Genomic DNA, 12835 nt, shown 5'->3' with positions numbered 1-12835 from the left:
TACCAACAAGAGGTGGCTCGGTTGTCAATTGTCTGGGTTAAGTATATATGTGTTCAAGGCTCGATTCCAGCTGCAAACATATTTCTGTGTGGTATTTCAAAAAAAAAAGTAAATTTCTGAAATTATTTCTTGGACAACCATTTCAGTAATATTTCAAATATACCCTCCTATTATTATCTTCACTCTTCACAGTCATGCTACCAGGAATATTCCACTATTTAATGCAAGAAGAAGATAGTTTGTTTGATTTTAATTTTTAGTGTTGAACACGTCCCTTGAAATTCCACTTTTTAATGCAAGAAGAAGATAGTTTGTTTGATTTTAATTTTTTAGTGTTGAACACGTCTCTTGAATTGTTGAACAAATTGATTATTGATTGCTTATATTTTATAATGAATTGCATAATACCCCTGTATTTAATGTATCACAGTATTTTAAACATCATAAATATTATTAGGAAAAATTAAATTAAATTAACAGTCACAATAATGACAATATTTTAGACAGCACATTAGCTAGCATTAAATACAATATTTTAAAACCAACATATATGATAAATTTCAAATGATTTACCAAACGGATCGAGGCCATGAATGAGAGAGAATTCTATTTGCAGAAAATTCCAAATCATGCTCCAAATATTTTATTTATCACTCTATGTCATCTAGTCTTTGTATCTCAAGTTAGGGAATCCTCCTCAAAATTCCCCACATTTTTTTTAATGTATTTTTAAAATTCACATCCTTAACTTATCTGATTCTCCTTATACGTATTCCCTGCTATTCTTCTTATTCTCTCTTCTTCAACTGCATGCACTTCCAAGACGTGGAATTGCTAAGTTAATAATAAATAATAATAATAATAATATTCTCGACACAGTACCAAAAAAAGTAATTCAGCTTTCTCTAGCTCCGACTCCTCGATCGATGATTCTTTATATAATTACATGGGTAATTTTTAATTTATAATATCTCATAGAAATATTATATATATAATACTGAAAATTCGTTAAGAGTAATAAGAAACAACGTGGTATATACATTTTATGTAACTTTTAAGGATGACCTATGTTTTTGGAGACCAAGCTAGGGTTTAGGGTTTAGTACTACGTAGCCAATAATTCTGATAAATGAAATGAACCCTCTTGAGCAAATAGTGTACTAAATGTATAGTGAGAAAATGACATTAGAGTTGCAAAGGTCACTGGCAAATATAGGACAAGCTTATAGTGGTCCTAGTTAATTACTATATGTGTGTATGTGAATGTATATGCATGCTCTTTTTCTCGAGACTCGTAAAAAACCTAGATCGTTTGTTAACCCAAGTAATGTGGTTTATAAAGTTTCACTTCCTCTTTCATCGACGAGATGTTTTTTTTTTGGTCTAAGTATTAACGTACGATGGCTCAGGAAGAACAATGTATGCAGACCCGATGTATTCACGAGAACCGATAAATTCAAAGTGAATAATATTGTTGATGTGAGTGAGTTGATATTTTCAACACTTTTTTTTTTTTAATTTTCCTTGATTTTTAGAGTAAAATAAAAAAAATAAAATCAGATGGAGAAAATGAAAGATGGATATTTCTGTGGAGCAGCTGAGCGTACAATAAGTTTTGGCCGTGTCATGGTAGACTTGTCTATTACTGGTGGGTCTATGACCAGTACTCCTTCAACAAATGGAATATATCAGATGTAAAGCCATGCAGGTCCATAACAAAAAAGGATTAGTTCCATGATCGATATATAATAAAGTGTGTGTATATATATATATATATGGACCATTTAGCATGCATGTGCTCCCCCCTTCACTTCACATGTTATATGTTCCATATTATTCGTCATTTTATTTGGATTTGTAGCAGAAATCATATCATATATATACCTAAAGTACATGGTCCAGGATAAGATTTTTGTTGCTTGAATTAGCTAATGAGAGAGAGAGAGAGCTGGAGAATTATATTCCCGCAAACTCATGCATGGTATTGGTCTACCAAATTTCTGCACCAAAAACTAAAACCTCTGGTGTTACTTGAAAAGAGCAATTAATATATATATATATAGCCCTAGAGAATGAAATAATAATTTGTTTATTAAGAGAGACAAAGAGTTTAAAGTCTCGAGCATTTTGGAGTCATGATAGAGGGAGAGATAATTCTAAGTTGGGGGTTTGGACAATGACTATACCATTTTGTCTTATCAATATATGCTGGTAATAGTATCTAAATTGTGGTGATGATGAGTCACTGGAGAGGGACCCTTCTCCCATTCTAGCTGTCTGTTTGTCTCGCAACTTAATTATGAATTTATGCTGATATATGATATCGATCCTTCCTTCTAGTCCTAGTCCTAGTGTTTCATCAACCCGGCCCACCAAGATAATTGGTACCTAGATAGATAGATCTTCAAATACAAATTGAGTGTAAAAAATGATTTGTTCATGATGATATATGAATTTATGAGTGAGTGAGTGAGACTGTGAGAGTGAGCCAAAACCTTCAACTGCTTTAATTCCAATTTTTCCCACTCCCCCCTCAATACATGACAAAATCCCAACTCCCACATCCAGACAAAACCCTGGCCGGCTACTTCACATGCCACCAAAAGACAACGCTAGCAAAACAGCACCTACCTCTCTCTCTCTCTCTCTCTCTGTACTGTTTCATAATTCATATACACAGAAACAAAACCAAAACATACACATATATACATACCCACCTGAAAAGGCAGGAAAAAGGGTTGTGAAGGAGGAGGGGATTAGAATTAGACCCTTTTGTAGCCATCAAAAAGGTTGTTCAATCACCACCGGCCAAAATCTTGACAACTGAAAAGGCTGATAGATTTGCTAATTGAAGTGTCTATTTTCTTATGCCTATTTTGACTTGTAACTAAGTTTTTTTGATTTTCTTGGGATGGGAGTCTCTGCGCTCTCTTCCTGATCAGTCCCTTTTTTGATCTTGCCATGTCAAAGCAAAGCAAAGCAAAAAATCCCCACTGCCTCTAGCTCTTTTTCTTTGACTCACCTCCTGCAGAATTTTCAATCTCCCCCAAAATTTCTTCTAGTCTAGTCTCTTTCTCTCCCTCAAATGATGCAATTCAATGAAAACCCACCACAATCCTTACACCAAATCACTCCATTTATTCCAAACCCTACCACCACCACCACCACCACCACGAACAAGAACCATAACAACAATAACCACATGAGGACTATGCGTCCGTGGCCTGGATTCCCCACATCAAAGGCTGCTTTAGGCAACTTTGGCGACGCGAATTGCATGGAACAACTTCTTGTCCACTGCGCCAACGCCATCGAAAGCAACGACGCAACTCTTGCTCAACAAATCCTATGGGTGCTCAACAACACAGCGCAACCGGATGGCGACTCCAATCAACGTCTCACCTGCGCCTTCCTTAGAGCCCTAATCGCCCGCGCCACTAAGATTGGTACCTGCAAAGTCTTAATGGCAAATGTTCACTCCAACAACCTCACTGTTGAAACACACAAGTTTTCACTCGTTGAGCTTGCGAGTTTCATTGATTTGACCCCGTGGCATCGGTTCGGGTTCACTGCAGCAAATGCAGCGATACTAGATGCTGTTGAAGGTTATTCAGTTATACATATTGTTGATTTAAGCTCAGCACATTGTATGCAAATCCCTACTCTCATTGATGCAATCGCTAATCGCTTAGAAGGTCGTCCACTCATCCTCAAGCTCACAGTAGTCGGTCCAATTGAAGGTGTACCGCCCATGCTTGATTATTCTTACGAGGAAATTAAGTTTAAGTTGGTCACATTCGCTCGCTCACGCAATATAACAATGGATTTCAGAGTGATTTCTGCGAATTTCGCAGACGGGTTTTGTTCCTTAATCGAACAGTTACGAATGCAGAGTAGTACTAGTGAGGCACTAGTGATAAATTGTCACATGATGCTTCATTACATACAAGAAGAAACCATACCAGTTGCTGCAATTTCTAGCACGTTGTCGCTACGATCAATGTTCCTGAAAGCAATTCGTAGTTTAGACCCAACAATAGTTGTAATTGTAGATGAAGATGCAGATTTTACGTCGAGTAATTTGGTGTGTAGATTGAGGTCTGCGTTCAATTATCTATGGATACCGTATGATACCGTGGACACATTTCTTCCAAAAGGAAGCAAGCAAAGGCAGTGGTACGAGGAAGAGATTTGTTGGAAGATTGAGAATGTGATAGCATATGAAGGGGTTCAAAGGGTGGAGAGGCTTGAACAGAAGAGTCAGTGGGTGCAAAGGATGAGAAATGCGAGCTTTCGGGGGATTGGATTCGGGGAAGATGCGGTTTCAGAAGTGAAAACAATGTTAGATGAACATGCAGCTGGGTGGGGATTGAAGAAGGAAGAAGATGATGTTGTACTTACATGGAAGGGTCACAATGTTGTGTTTGCTACTGCTTGGGTGCCTATTTGAGACTTCTTTCTTGTTTCCTTTTGTTAACATTCATCTAACATTTCTTTTCTTTCCTTTTCTTTATTTGCATGCTTCATTTACTATTCTTCAATTCTAGTTAGCAGAGCAGTATTTTTACGCATGCATGGTGATATATTCATGTACCGGTTGCTTAGATGTAATTTCTATGATCATCACACTGATCATAGTTGCTAGATATAACAGTACTTTTCAACAGAATCCGGGTTTAACAAACAATCCGCACCACGCTACAAAGAATAAGATCGAGACAAAGTTTTCGTCGACAAATCTTGTCCTGGAATTTTCACAAACACCTTATGAGCGGAGCTCTCGGAGCCTCTATTAGTTCATTACAAGGTTCGCTCTTCCTCACATCAAGTGGACAAACGAGAATATCAAGTCAATTGCCCCATACAGTTTCCTAGCTACTAAAAATCACCTTGGAACCCATCATGATTTCATGGGCTAAACATGGAATTCTCTCTTCAAAGTGCTCCCACTCACCCTTCTGATCACTCGATAGCATAGCATAGCATAGACAATTTCCAACAGGTATTTCAAAAACTAGTTAAAATGTCCCACATTCCTTGGGACTCTCTCTCCATCGGCCTTTTCTTTGGGTCATTAAGTAGAAATTAAATTGAAAAAAGCAGTGTGGATTCGATATATCTACGGAAAATGGATAACACAAAGGTGAAACTAAATTTCGGCCTAAAAACACGAACAAGCTTATATTTGATACAATCAGTGTTCGTTGTATCCGCGATCAAGGAGTAGTAGGCCCGATTGGATCTCTTACGCGGATGAGGAAGTTCAACGTGTTCTTTCATCAGAGGATTGCACACGATGCAGGTCTTATTGGAGGAAATATTACAGAAGGAATCGAAGATCCAGAAGAATCAAAGAATACGTCCATGACACGAATCAAGAAGCTAAGATTGCACTGTACGTCTGGCTGCTGTACTCTTTTGTTTTTTTTTTTGAGAAATGCTTGCCGCTGTACTCCTTGGGGCAACAAGAATTTGAAAGAAGGATCCGGACACGAATCGGGCCCACATAGATAAACCTTTAATTAATTAATAACTATAGTTTTTATTATTGTCGTTATGGGCTTTTCTCTTTTAAAATCAGGCCCACGTAGATGAACCTTCGACCCAATAACGGGTTTTGTTTATAAAGTTTGAAGAGACAAGTGCTTTTTGATAGTTATCCAAATCACTTATTTTATTTTCCCAAATACAAATTACTTTTCCAAAATTTCATGTTAAATGAAACAAATTCATAAACTAATGTCTGTAGATTTTTTTTTTAATGTTAAAATAATCGTGTGCCTTTAATTTGGTTCCACATAAACACCTTATTATAATTTGGAATTAACAATGTCCCCCTCACAACATACAAGCAAAACTCTTAACCTTTGGACAAGATAAATTTGTTCACAACCAAGATGGGATATTTTTGGGTCTAAGTAATCATTAGACATGACATTTCACATGTGTATATCATTCTTCTCCACCTCCTCCCTTCTTTCTATTGGGACGGTCTTAGTATGCTTGTCAAATAGTTTGAGTTTTCTACATTTTCTACCTATGGGTTTGTCAATTGACAACATCAATGCGACAATGAAGATGATGATAATGGTCGATCTTTTGCAATCTAAACCAATATCTGTTTCTATTTCTAAATCTACTTTGATACTGCTTCAAATTGTCAAATCTGTCTTGGTTGCGATTTCAAATTGATAGATCCGGTTATACAGATGCAAGTTTGTTATTTTAAATCCTATCTCAGTGTGAAGACAAGATTCCTCTGTTTTTGTGTTTATGGTGTTCTCAACATGTTTTGTTGCACTAATCAGGATTTTTTTTGGGGTTTTGGTATTTTCTATGGAGCCAACTAGTTATTGGTGTCTACTTTTCCCTAATTGAATTGAATTGCATCGCTGAAGTTGAAGCCGGGAACCTTTCCATCTGAAGGTCTCATTTTTCTTCTTCCCTCACTATACTACCATAGACAGGTAGCAGTTTGATTCCTCCATTGCTTATCCAATTAATTAGCTTGCTCTGTATTATACAAATGACTTGCCCCTACACTTTGTTCTTAAGTGGTTCTGTTCACGTCAGTACCCCCAACCTCTCTTTCTTTCACCCTGATCTTCTCAGTTGAGAGATCGAAGAATAGAACTAGTCATTTCCCATGAACGATCAGAGGTGGCATTATTGGTCTTAAGCAGAGTGAGATTGAAGAACTATCTCTCTCCATGATGGCGTATGCTAGTATTTCTGGGATACATGCAAGCATGTAGGAGGCTAATTGCTTCTCAGGTATTCCTTTCAAGATCCCATTTGTTGGATGTCATGAAAAGACAGAATTGACTTGATGCTACGTTTGAGGAAAAAAATTGCAGAATTCTTGGAACTTTCCGATTTTTCTACAACTTTTATAGTTCTTTCATTTTCATTCACGTACATACATTGCTTTTCGATTTATGTCAGTGGGAAACAGGTATTGATCGATGGAAACTTGTGGATAATTGGTGTTGAAGTGGAGAAATAATTGTACCAATGAAGGCTGATTTGCCTGCTATAAATGTGACATGAACCTATTACGACATGAACCTATTACGACATTTATTATGGATTAGCTCATATTTTCATTGGACATAATCATCGTGCCTGTTAAGCTCGGGGCAGACGTTCTACCAAACATCACGGATAAACGAGTTTATTTTGACATCAAAAGGCTCTACCGAACGAAGTCATCATGTGTTTGTCTATTTGCTTCAACTTTCAAGATGCTCTCAAGTCCCAACCTTGTATGATTAATCTCTGTTTGTCGATTATTGTTTTTTTTTTCTTTCAAACTTTCTAAGCATGCATCGTATGCCATCAATGACAATAGACAATCAGTACGTGGAATTATGTGGACAAAAGAATATCTGGATGAAAATAAATTATTGAGAAAAATGTCCTTTTCACAGTGCTTGTATAATTGTTATTTGTTAACGTCAATGTAATTAATTGCATGGTGATAAGGAGAAGGCATAATTGACCCCATGATTTTGATACCCTAACCTCTAAACCTCATGTTGTCAATTTTTTTTTTTTTGAAAAGGTCCGTGACCATGAATATATTCCGAAACTTAATTATTGAAAAAAGAATTGGAGGCCAATAAAGACATTGGGCCACCCAAAGGGTTAATATGGTTATAAATATATAATAATGCAGAAAACAGGGATAAGAGTCAAGCTCTTGACAAAGCGTGCATGCATCATATTCCCTAGGAATAAGACTTGTTTTACTTTATTGTAATTAGCACCGCTAATGACCTTTTTATCTTTCAAACAACAGGTGTTGAGGGGAACTAGGGCGTCTGTAGTTAGAGTGTTAAAAAAAACTCGTGGAAATTAATTGGACTGATCGTCAAATTAATCGATTGATTTGTTAAATTCATGTCAAACAATCAACCATTTATATCCCTACCTGGAATGAATGTTACTGTAGTGCCATCACATATGTCATGTGTTTATTTACCAAATTCAAAAAAAAAAAATTGTGAATCCCATATTTGTGAACAGACTGGACATATATGATTAAAGCTAATAATTTTTACTGCAAGGGTCTATAAGAATACCACATCGGTTGGGTGATGTCCAACTATGTGGTATATAGGTTTGTCCAAGTTCCCTACCACATATAAGAGGCATTTTCCCTAGTTAAGTGAGTTGAGCCTTGACCCACTGGTTAGTTAGGGAGAAATAAATCCGTGTGGACTCGATGTATCCACGAAAACCGGATAACCCAAAATGGATGATACCTATGATATGAGTGGTGGCTTGGGATTTTCAACAGGGTCCTTAACCCAATTGCAGAGGCCCTCAACCCGTGTTGATGCAATGAGAAATATTAACTCTTTTGTTTGGCAACAACACTATGCCACTATTGTAAGTTGTAACTCCAAGCTCCAGCTTCTTTTTTTTTTTTTATAAAACTAAGAAATGCCGTAGTGGACCCTTGATCTTGTCATTGTTTACACGGCTCATTTTCTATTATATGAATAAAGCAATAATTGTTGTTCTCAATGACAAACCATAAACAGAAGTCAAAGTGAGAGATTCTTTTATTTGGAGAAATAAAATAAAAAAATAAAGTTCAAAATCTATGTGCTCTCACGTTTATCCACTCTTATTTTTTTGTCTTCAACATGACAACCCTTTATTGTTTAACGTTAATCAAAACATAACCCACCCTCCAATTGCAGTAACAATTTCTTTAATCACAGAAATAACAAACAAAATCTGATTTGGCTTCTTCATCTTTGACCACTTGCAGAATTTTTTAGCTTAATTGAACGCACCACAATCGCGACGAATGTTCCCGTTCCTCCCGGTTTTGACCCCGACCCGACCCAATTTGGTCATGCCAGTAATGAAGGCTTGTTGAAAAGCGGGAGAGTTTTGGGCCCAGGCATTAACAGTGGGCTTGGACCTTGGGTCCGTGAAGAGTACTTGATCGGATGTGAAGAGACCTTTGTGTTGCTGAAGATTCTTGAAATACATATTGTCAAATGTGTTAGGTGTGTTTGGGTCCATGTTGATGGCTATTCTCGGATCCACGTTCCTGGGGCACATACCCTGAAGCTGCTTCGCATACGTGGGGTCGAGCGTAGGATCCACTGGATTTTGACGGGTGAAATTGTATATCCGGTTGGACATCTTACCACAGTGAGAGAATCCAACGGTGTGTGCCGCTGAAAAGACCAGGGAAAGATGATCAGAGGGGTAAAAAAAATGAGACCCATAAAACGGTACCGTATTTGTGACATACCTGAGAGAGCGATCATGTCCTGCTGCGTGAGCCCATTAGCAGCAAACATGGAGTTCAACTGATTCAAATTGAAATTCGGCTGTGGCAGCTTCCCATTCACACTTGAAGCTGTTGAGCTTAGCCCATCCAATCTTCCCAGTTCAACAGCATACGAAGGACCACCAGACTGCATTATGAACATCACATTCTCCTCATTTAGTTAGTCATTGAAGAAAACAAAAAAGCTCAGGGAAATCCCGTGCATCCATCTCAGCGTTTGGGATAACTGAGACAAAAAACTGGACCCGTAAGACTGTTGTGAAGAAAATTAGTGGACTAACCAGTGCAATCACATCTCGGGTTGCCATGGCGAGAATGTCAGCACAAGAGACCTTATTCTTGCAACTAGTCGCCTCAATTGCTGCTTTGGCTTTGATGACAGTGTCAAATCCATCTCCGGCCAACGACAGATTGTCGGGGTGATCCTTCTCGGCTTTGTTGTTTGGAGTGGAAGCAATTATGACTGAAGCATCACAGCCCTGTTTTCTCAAGAAAATAATGAAATCACTACCTCAGATCAATTACTCTGTACATAAGACATGCAAATAGGGAGCATTGATTAATACCTGGACAAAGCAATCATGGAAGAAGAGACGAAGAGTCGCAGGAACAGTTACAAACGTTTGTTGAAATTTGGTTCTGACAACACCTCTAACAACGTTTTCAACATTAACACTTGGACAAATTGTAGCATAGTAGTTCTGCTTAAGTTGTGCAGATATGGTATCAGGAAAGAGACACAAACTCAGACAAAGTGACAACACTAATACAAGATTGAACCTGCACATTTTGGTGATCATCAAGAACTTACAAGACTAGTTCAAGTACTTTACAGGTGTAAGAAGAAAGAAACAGAGAGGCTTGAGTTATATAGAATTGTGGAGGTCATGATCCAGCCAGTTGGACTGAGATCCAGGTGTGCATTTGTGTAATAAAAAAAAAGGGGATTCGTTTGAAAAAAAAAAAAAAAAAAAAAAACCCCATTGATGTTGCCTTTTGAAAAATGACAAGAGCCGCCTTCGTCTCATTCAGAACTGCTCCCTTCGTTGTCCATATGTGTGTGTGTGTGTGAGAGAGAGAGATTTATGTGAAAAATTTGCAGTCTTGGAGTCTAACTACTCGGGTCAAGTAAAATGAAGCACAGCTGGAGAAGGTGAGAACTAAACCCTAGACCTTGTTGTCGTAGTTTGCACGTTGAGGCTGATTCCTGTGGGCTTCACTGCCCAAAAGTAGTATATATACAGCTTGTACATATGAAACAATTTTGAGGATCAAATAATTGAAAATTCATTGTAATATTGGTGGTCAAATTTAAAAAAGAGACTGGGAATTTAGATATCCGCACAAAATGCCAAAACCTGCCTGCCAATACTTAGGTGTCATTTTGTTCTTCCAAGGGGAAGTGCACCAAATTAAAATGAGAAATAGTAGCTTGAGAATCAAACCTTCACCAATAGATGGATAATGTTGACCAAAAAAATAATGCCCATCAAAAGATAAAACGCGGTACCACTTGGTAGCATATACGCGCAGAGGACTACTCACATTCAAAAGTCCATAAGCACAAGGGGTTTGACTATGAAATGTAAGTCAACACGTCTTAGCCTTGGCCATGGTTGTTCTAATTTTCAATATTAAGAATAAAACAAATTAGTAAAAATAACTCCATGTATGTAACCTGTTAGAATTTCTTATATTGTATATATTCCTTCAGAGAGAATACCTACCAATAAAACAAGATGATTGAGAAGACTTTACATAACAATACATCATGAGTTAATTAGTGGTCTTTGAGTTATTAAGGAAAGTGTTAAGGATAATTGCAAGAATTCAATATGCTAATTAGAATGTTATTTGATTCCGATGATATGTACATTGTCTTCATTTTGTCCACTAATTCACGTAATCCTTGCTACTTGAAAATTAAAATAATACCCTAGGTTGGTGTCACATTGTTTTCTGGTGGGACAACATCTATGCACAACTTAATCAATTAAACCTATCTTATCCTTGCTTGATTTGGTCAACTTTTAGGTACCAAATAACCAAAACAGCGCATTATCATGCAATAAAATATTATATGATATTAATCGAGTAATCCAAAACCGCATGATTATCTTAAACTTAAAACTATATTATTATATAAAACATACTCATTCTCACTAGGAGCAAACCCAACTTATTCCAGCGTCGGGTGAGAAACTTATGTACATATGGGTATGAAGATATGAGTTTAGACTCATATCGGATGTTCAAAAGGTAAATTTGTATGGTGTCGTTCTCGGTTAACATGAAAAAAAAAAAAAAAGTGTAACTAAGAGTTTGTTTTTCTCATCTTTAAATTGTGCAATAAAAGATTTGGCTTGCTTCTTAATTACTACCTACCCTTGGCCTTCCCGCAGAACATATCACGTGGTTTCTGAATTATTGTTACTATAATGGTGATTAGGTGAGGAGATTCGATGCTCCTGCATGGATATCAGACTGAGAAATAACAATACATATGCACGCAATGATCAGTAAGATTCCTGTTCATCTTTAGCACCACTGCACGTGCTGAAAAAATATGCGTTACAAGAGACAATTCAAGATGGTATATTAGTACTTAATTTGGGCAGTAGCTGCTGCAACAGTAGTTAGGTGATCTGGTTTTAGAAATTGATCCCATCACTTAGGGATTTTGATGTATTGCTTGATTCTTTTGGTGTGGAAACTCATTGTGATGGATTAATTGAATTGACATATTAACAATTATCGAAGCACTTGGGTGATACATTAGTGGTGAATATCTCAGGGACCAAATCATATGGACTCAGATCTTGAGTTCAATTCCCACTGAAAGCAATACCCTTGTGACCATACATTAAGCTTTAACTAAACTTACATTGTTGTTGTGTGAGAAACTTTTGTACTTGTGGATATGATCTGACGGCCTGAGTTGGACTCGTATTGGATGTTCAAATAATAAACTTATATGATGTGATTCTCGGTTATACTATTTATCAATAATGCTATTGAAATAAATAATAATTGCTTAAAACAAAGTAAATAATAATTGGATCATTGTCGTTTTCATGCATATATTGTTAAATTCTGATAATGTGGACTTTATTATCACAATTGTGGTCTTACCTTACATAGCATGGTCAACGGTAATTGGTCAGTGCCGTTAAACGATTGGGCTCTTTTAAGGTAATAATGTTAGCGTGATTTGTGTCTGAAGCGCATGTTGTGTTTCTTCGAATGGGCCTGACTGACCCAAGAAAAAGAAGTTGGGCCCTTAGTCAAGTAGATCTGTGATTCTGTTTAATGGGCTCACTGTTTTCCGAGCCCATAGAAGGAGCTGGCCCATCTGCCCAATCGCCGTAAGATCATTCTCATGAGGGCTCATATCCTACAATTCTATGATCTTAAGAGTTAAGATTGTATTTAAGGCTAGCAAAAAATTGTTTCTGGGTGGAACAGTATTTATGAAATATTTACATATCTATATTCTAGTATGGAATGAATTTCAAACTT

At 37.1% G+C, this 12835-nt stretch overlaps 2 protein-coding genes across 3 annotated transcripts; one reads left to right on the top strand and one right to left on the bottom strand.

Annotated features, from left to right (window-relative positions):
- Positions 1 to 2762: 2762 nt before the first annotated feature.
- On the top strand, positions 2763 to 4656 carry LOC120015644 (scarecrow-like protein 32). The gene has a single exon (XM_038868153.1). It carries the CDS (start codon positions 3086 to 3088, stop codon positions 4448 to 4450), a length of 1365 nt encoding a protein of 454 aa, XP_038724081.1. The 5' UTR covers positions 2763 to 3085; the 3' UTR covers positions 4451 to 4656.
- A 3888-nt stretch (positions 4657 to 8544) lies between these two features.
- Positions 8545 to 10206, bottom strand: LOC120015599 (peroxidase 73-like). 2 transcript variants are annotated; one of them, XM_038868088.1, is made up of 5 exons: positions 9883 to 10206; positions 9598 to 9795; positions 9278 to 9443; positions 9084 to 9200; positions 8545 to 8998 (listed from the first exon to the last, which is right to left on the bottom strand). In XM_038868088.1, the coding sequence occupies exons 1-5, from the start codon at positions 10114 to 10116 to the stop codon at positions 8868 to 8870; spliced, it is 846 nt and encodes a 281-aa protein (XP_038724016.1). In that variant the 5' UTR covers positions 10117 to 10206; the 3' UTR covers positions 8545 to 8867. The 2 variants fall into 2 exon arrangements, with proteins under 2 accessions (XP_038724016.1, XP_038724015.1); XM_038868087.1 differs by having other exon boundaries at positions 8545 to 9200; positions 9883 to 10203.
- Between the last annotated feature and the right edge of the window lie 2629 nt (positions 10207 to 12835).

Source organism: Tripterygium wilfordii, chromosome 14 (genome assembly GCF_013401445.1).
Source record: "Tripterygium wilfordii isolate XIE 37 chromosome 14, ASM1340144v1, whole genome shotgun sequence".
Lineage (NCBI taxonomy): Eukaryota > Viridiplantae > Streptophyta > Magnoliopsida > Celastrales > Celastraceae > Tripterygium > Tripterygium wilfordii.
The sequence above is the reverse complement of the archived record's forward strand: the minus strand, read 5'-3'. Positions and strand labels throughout refer to the sequence as shown.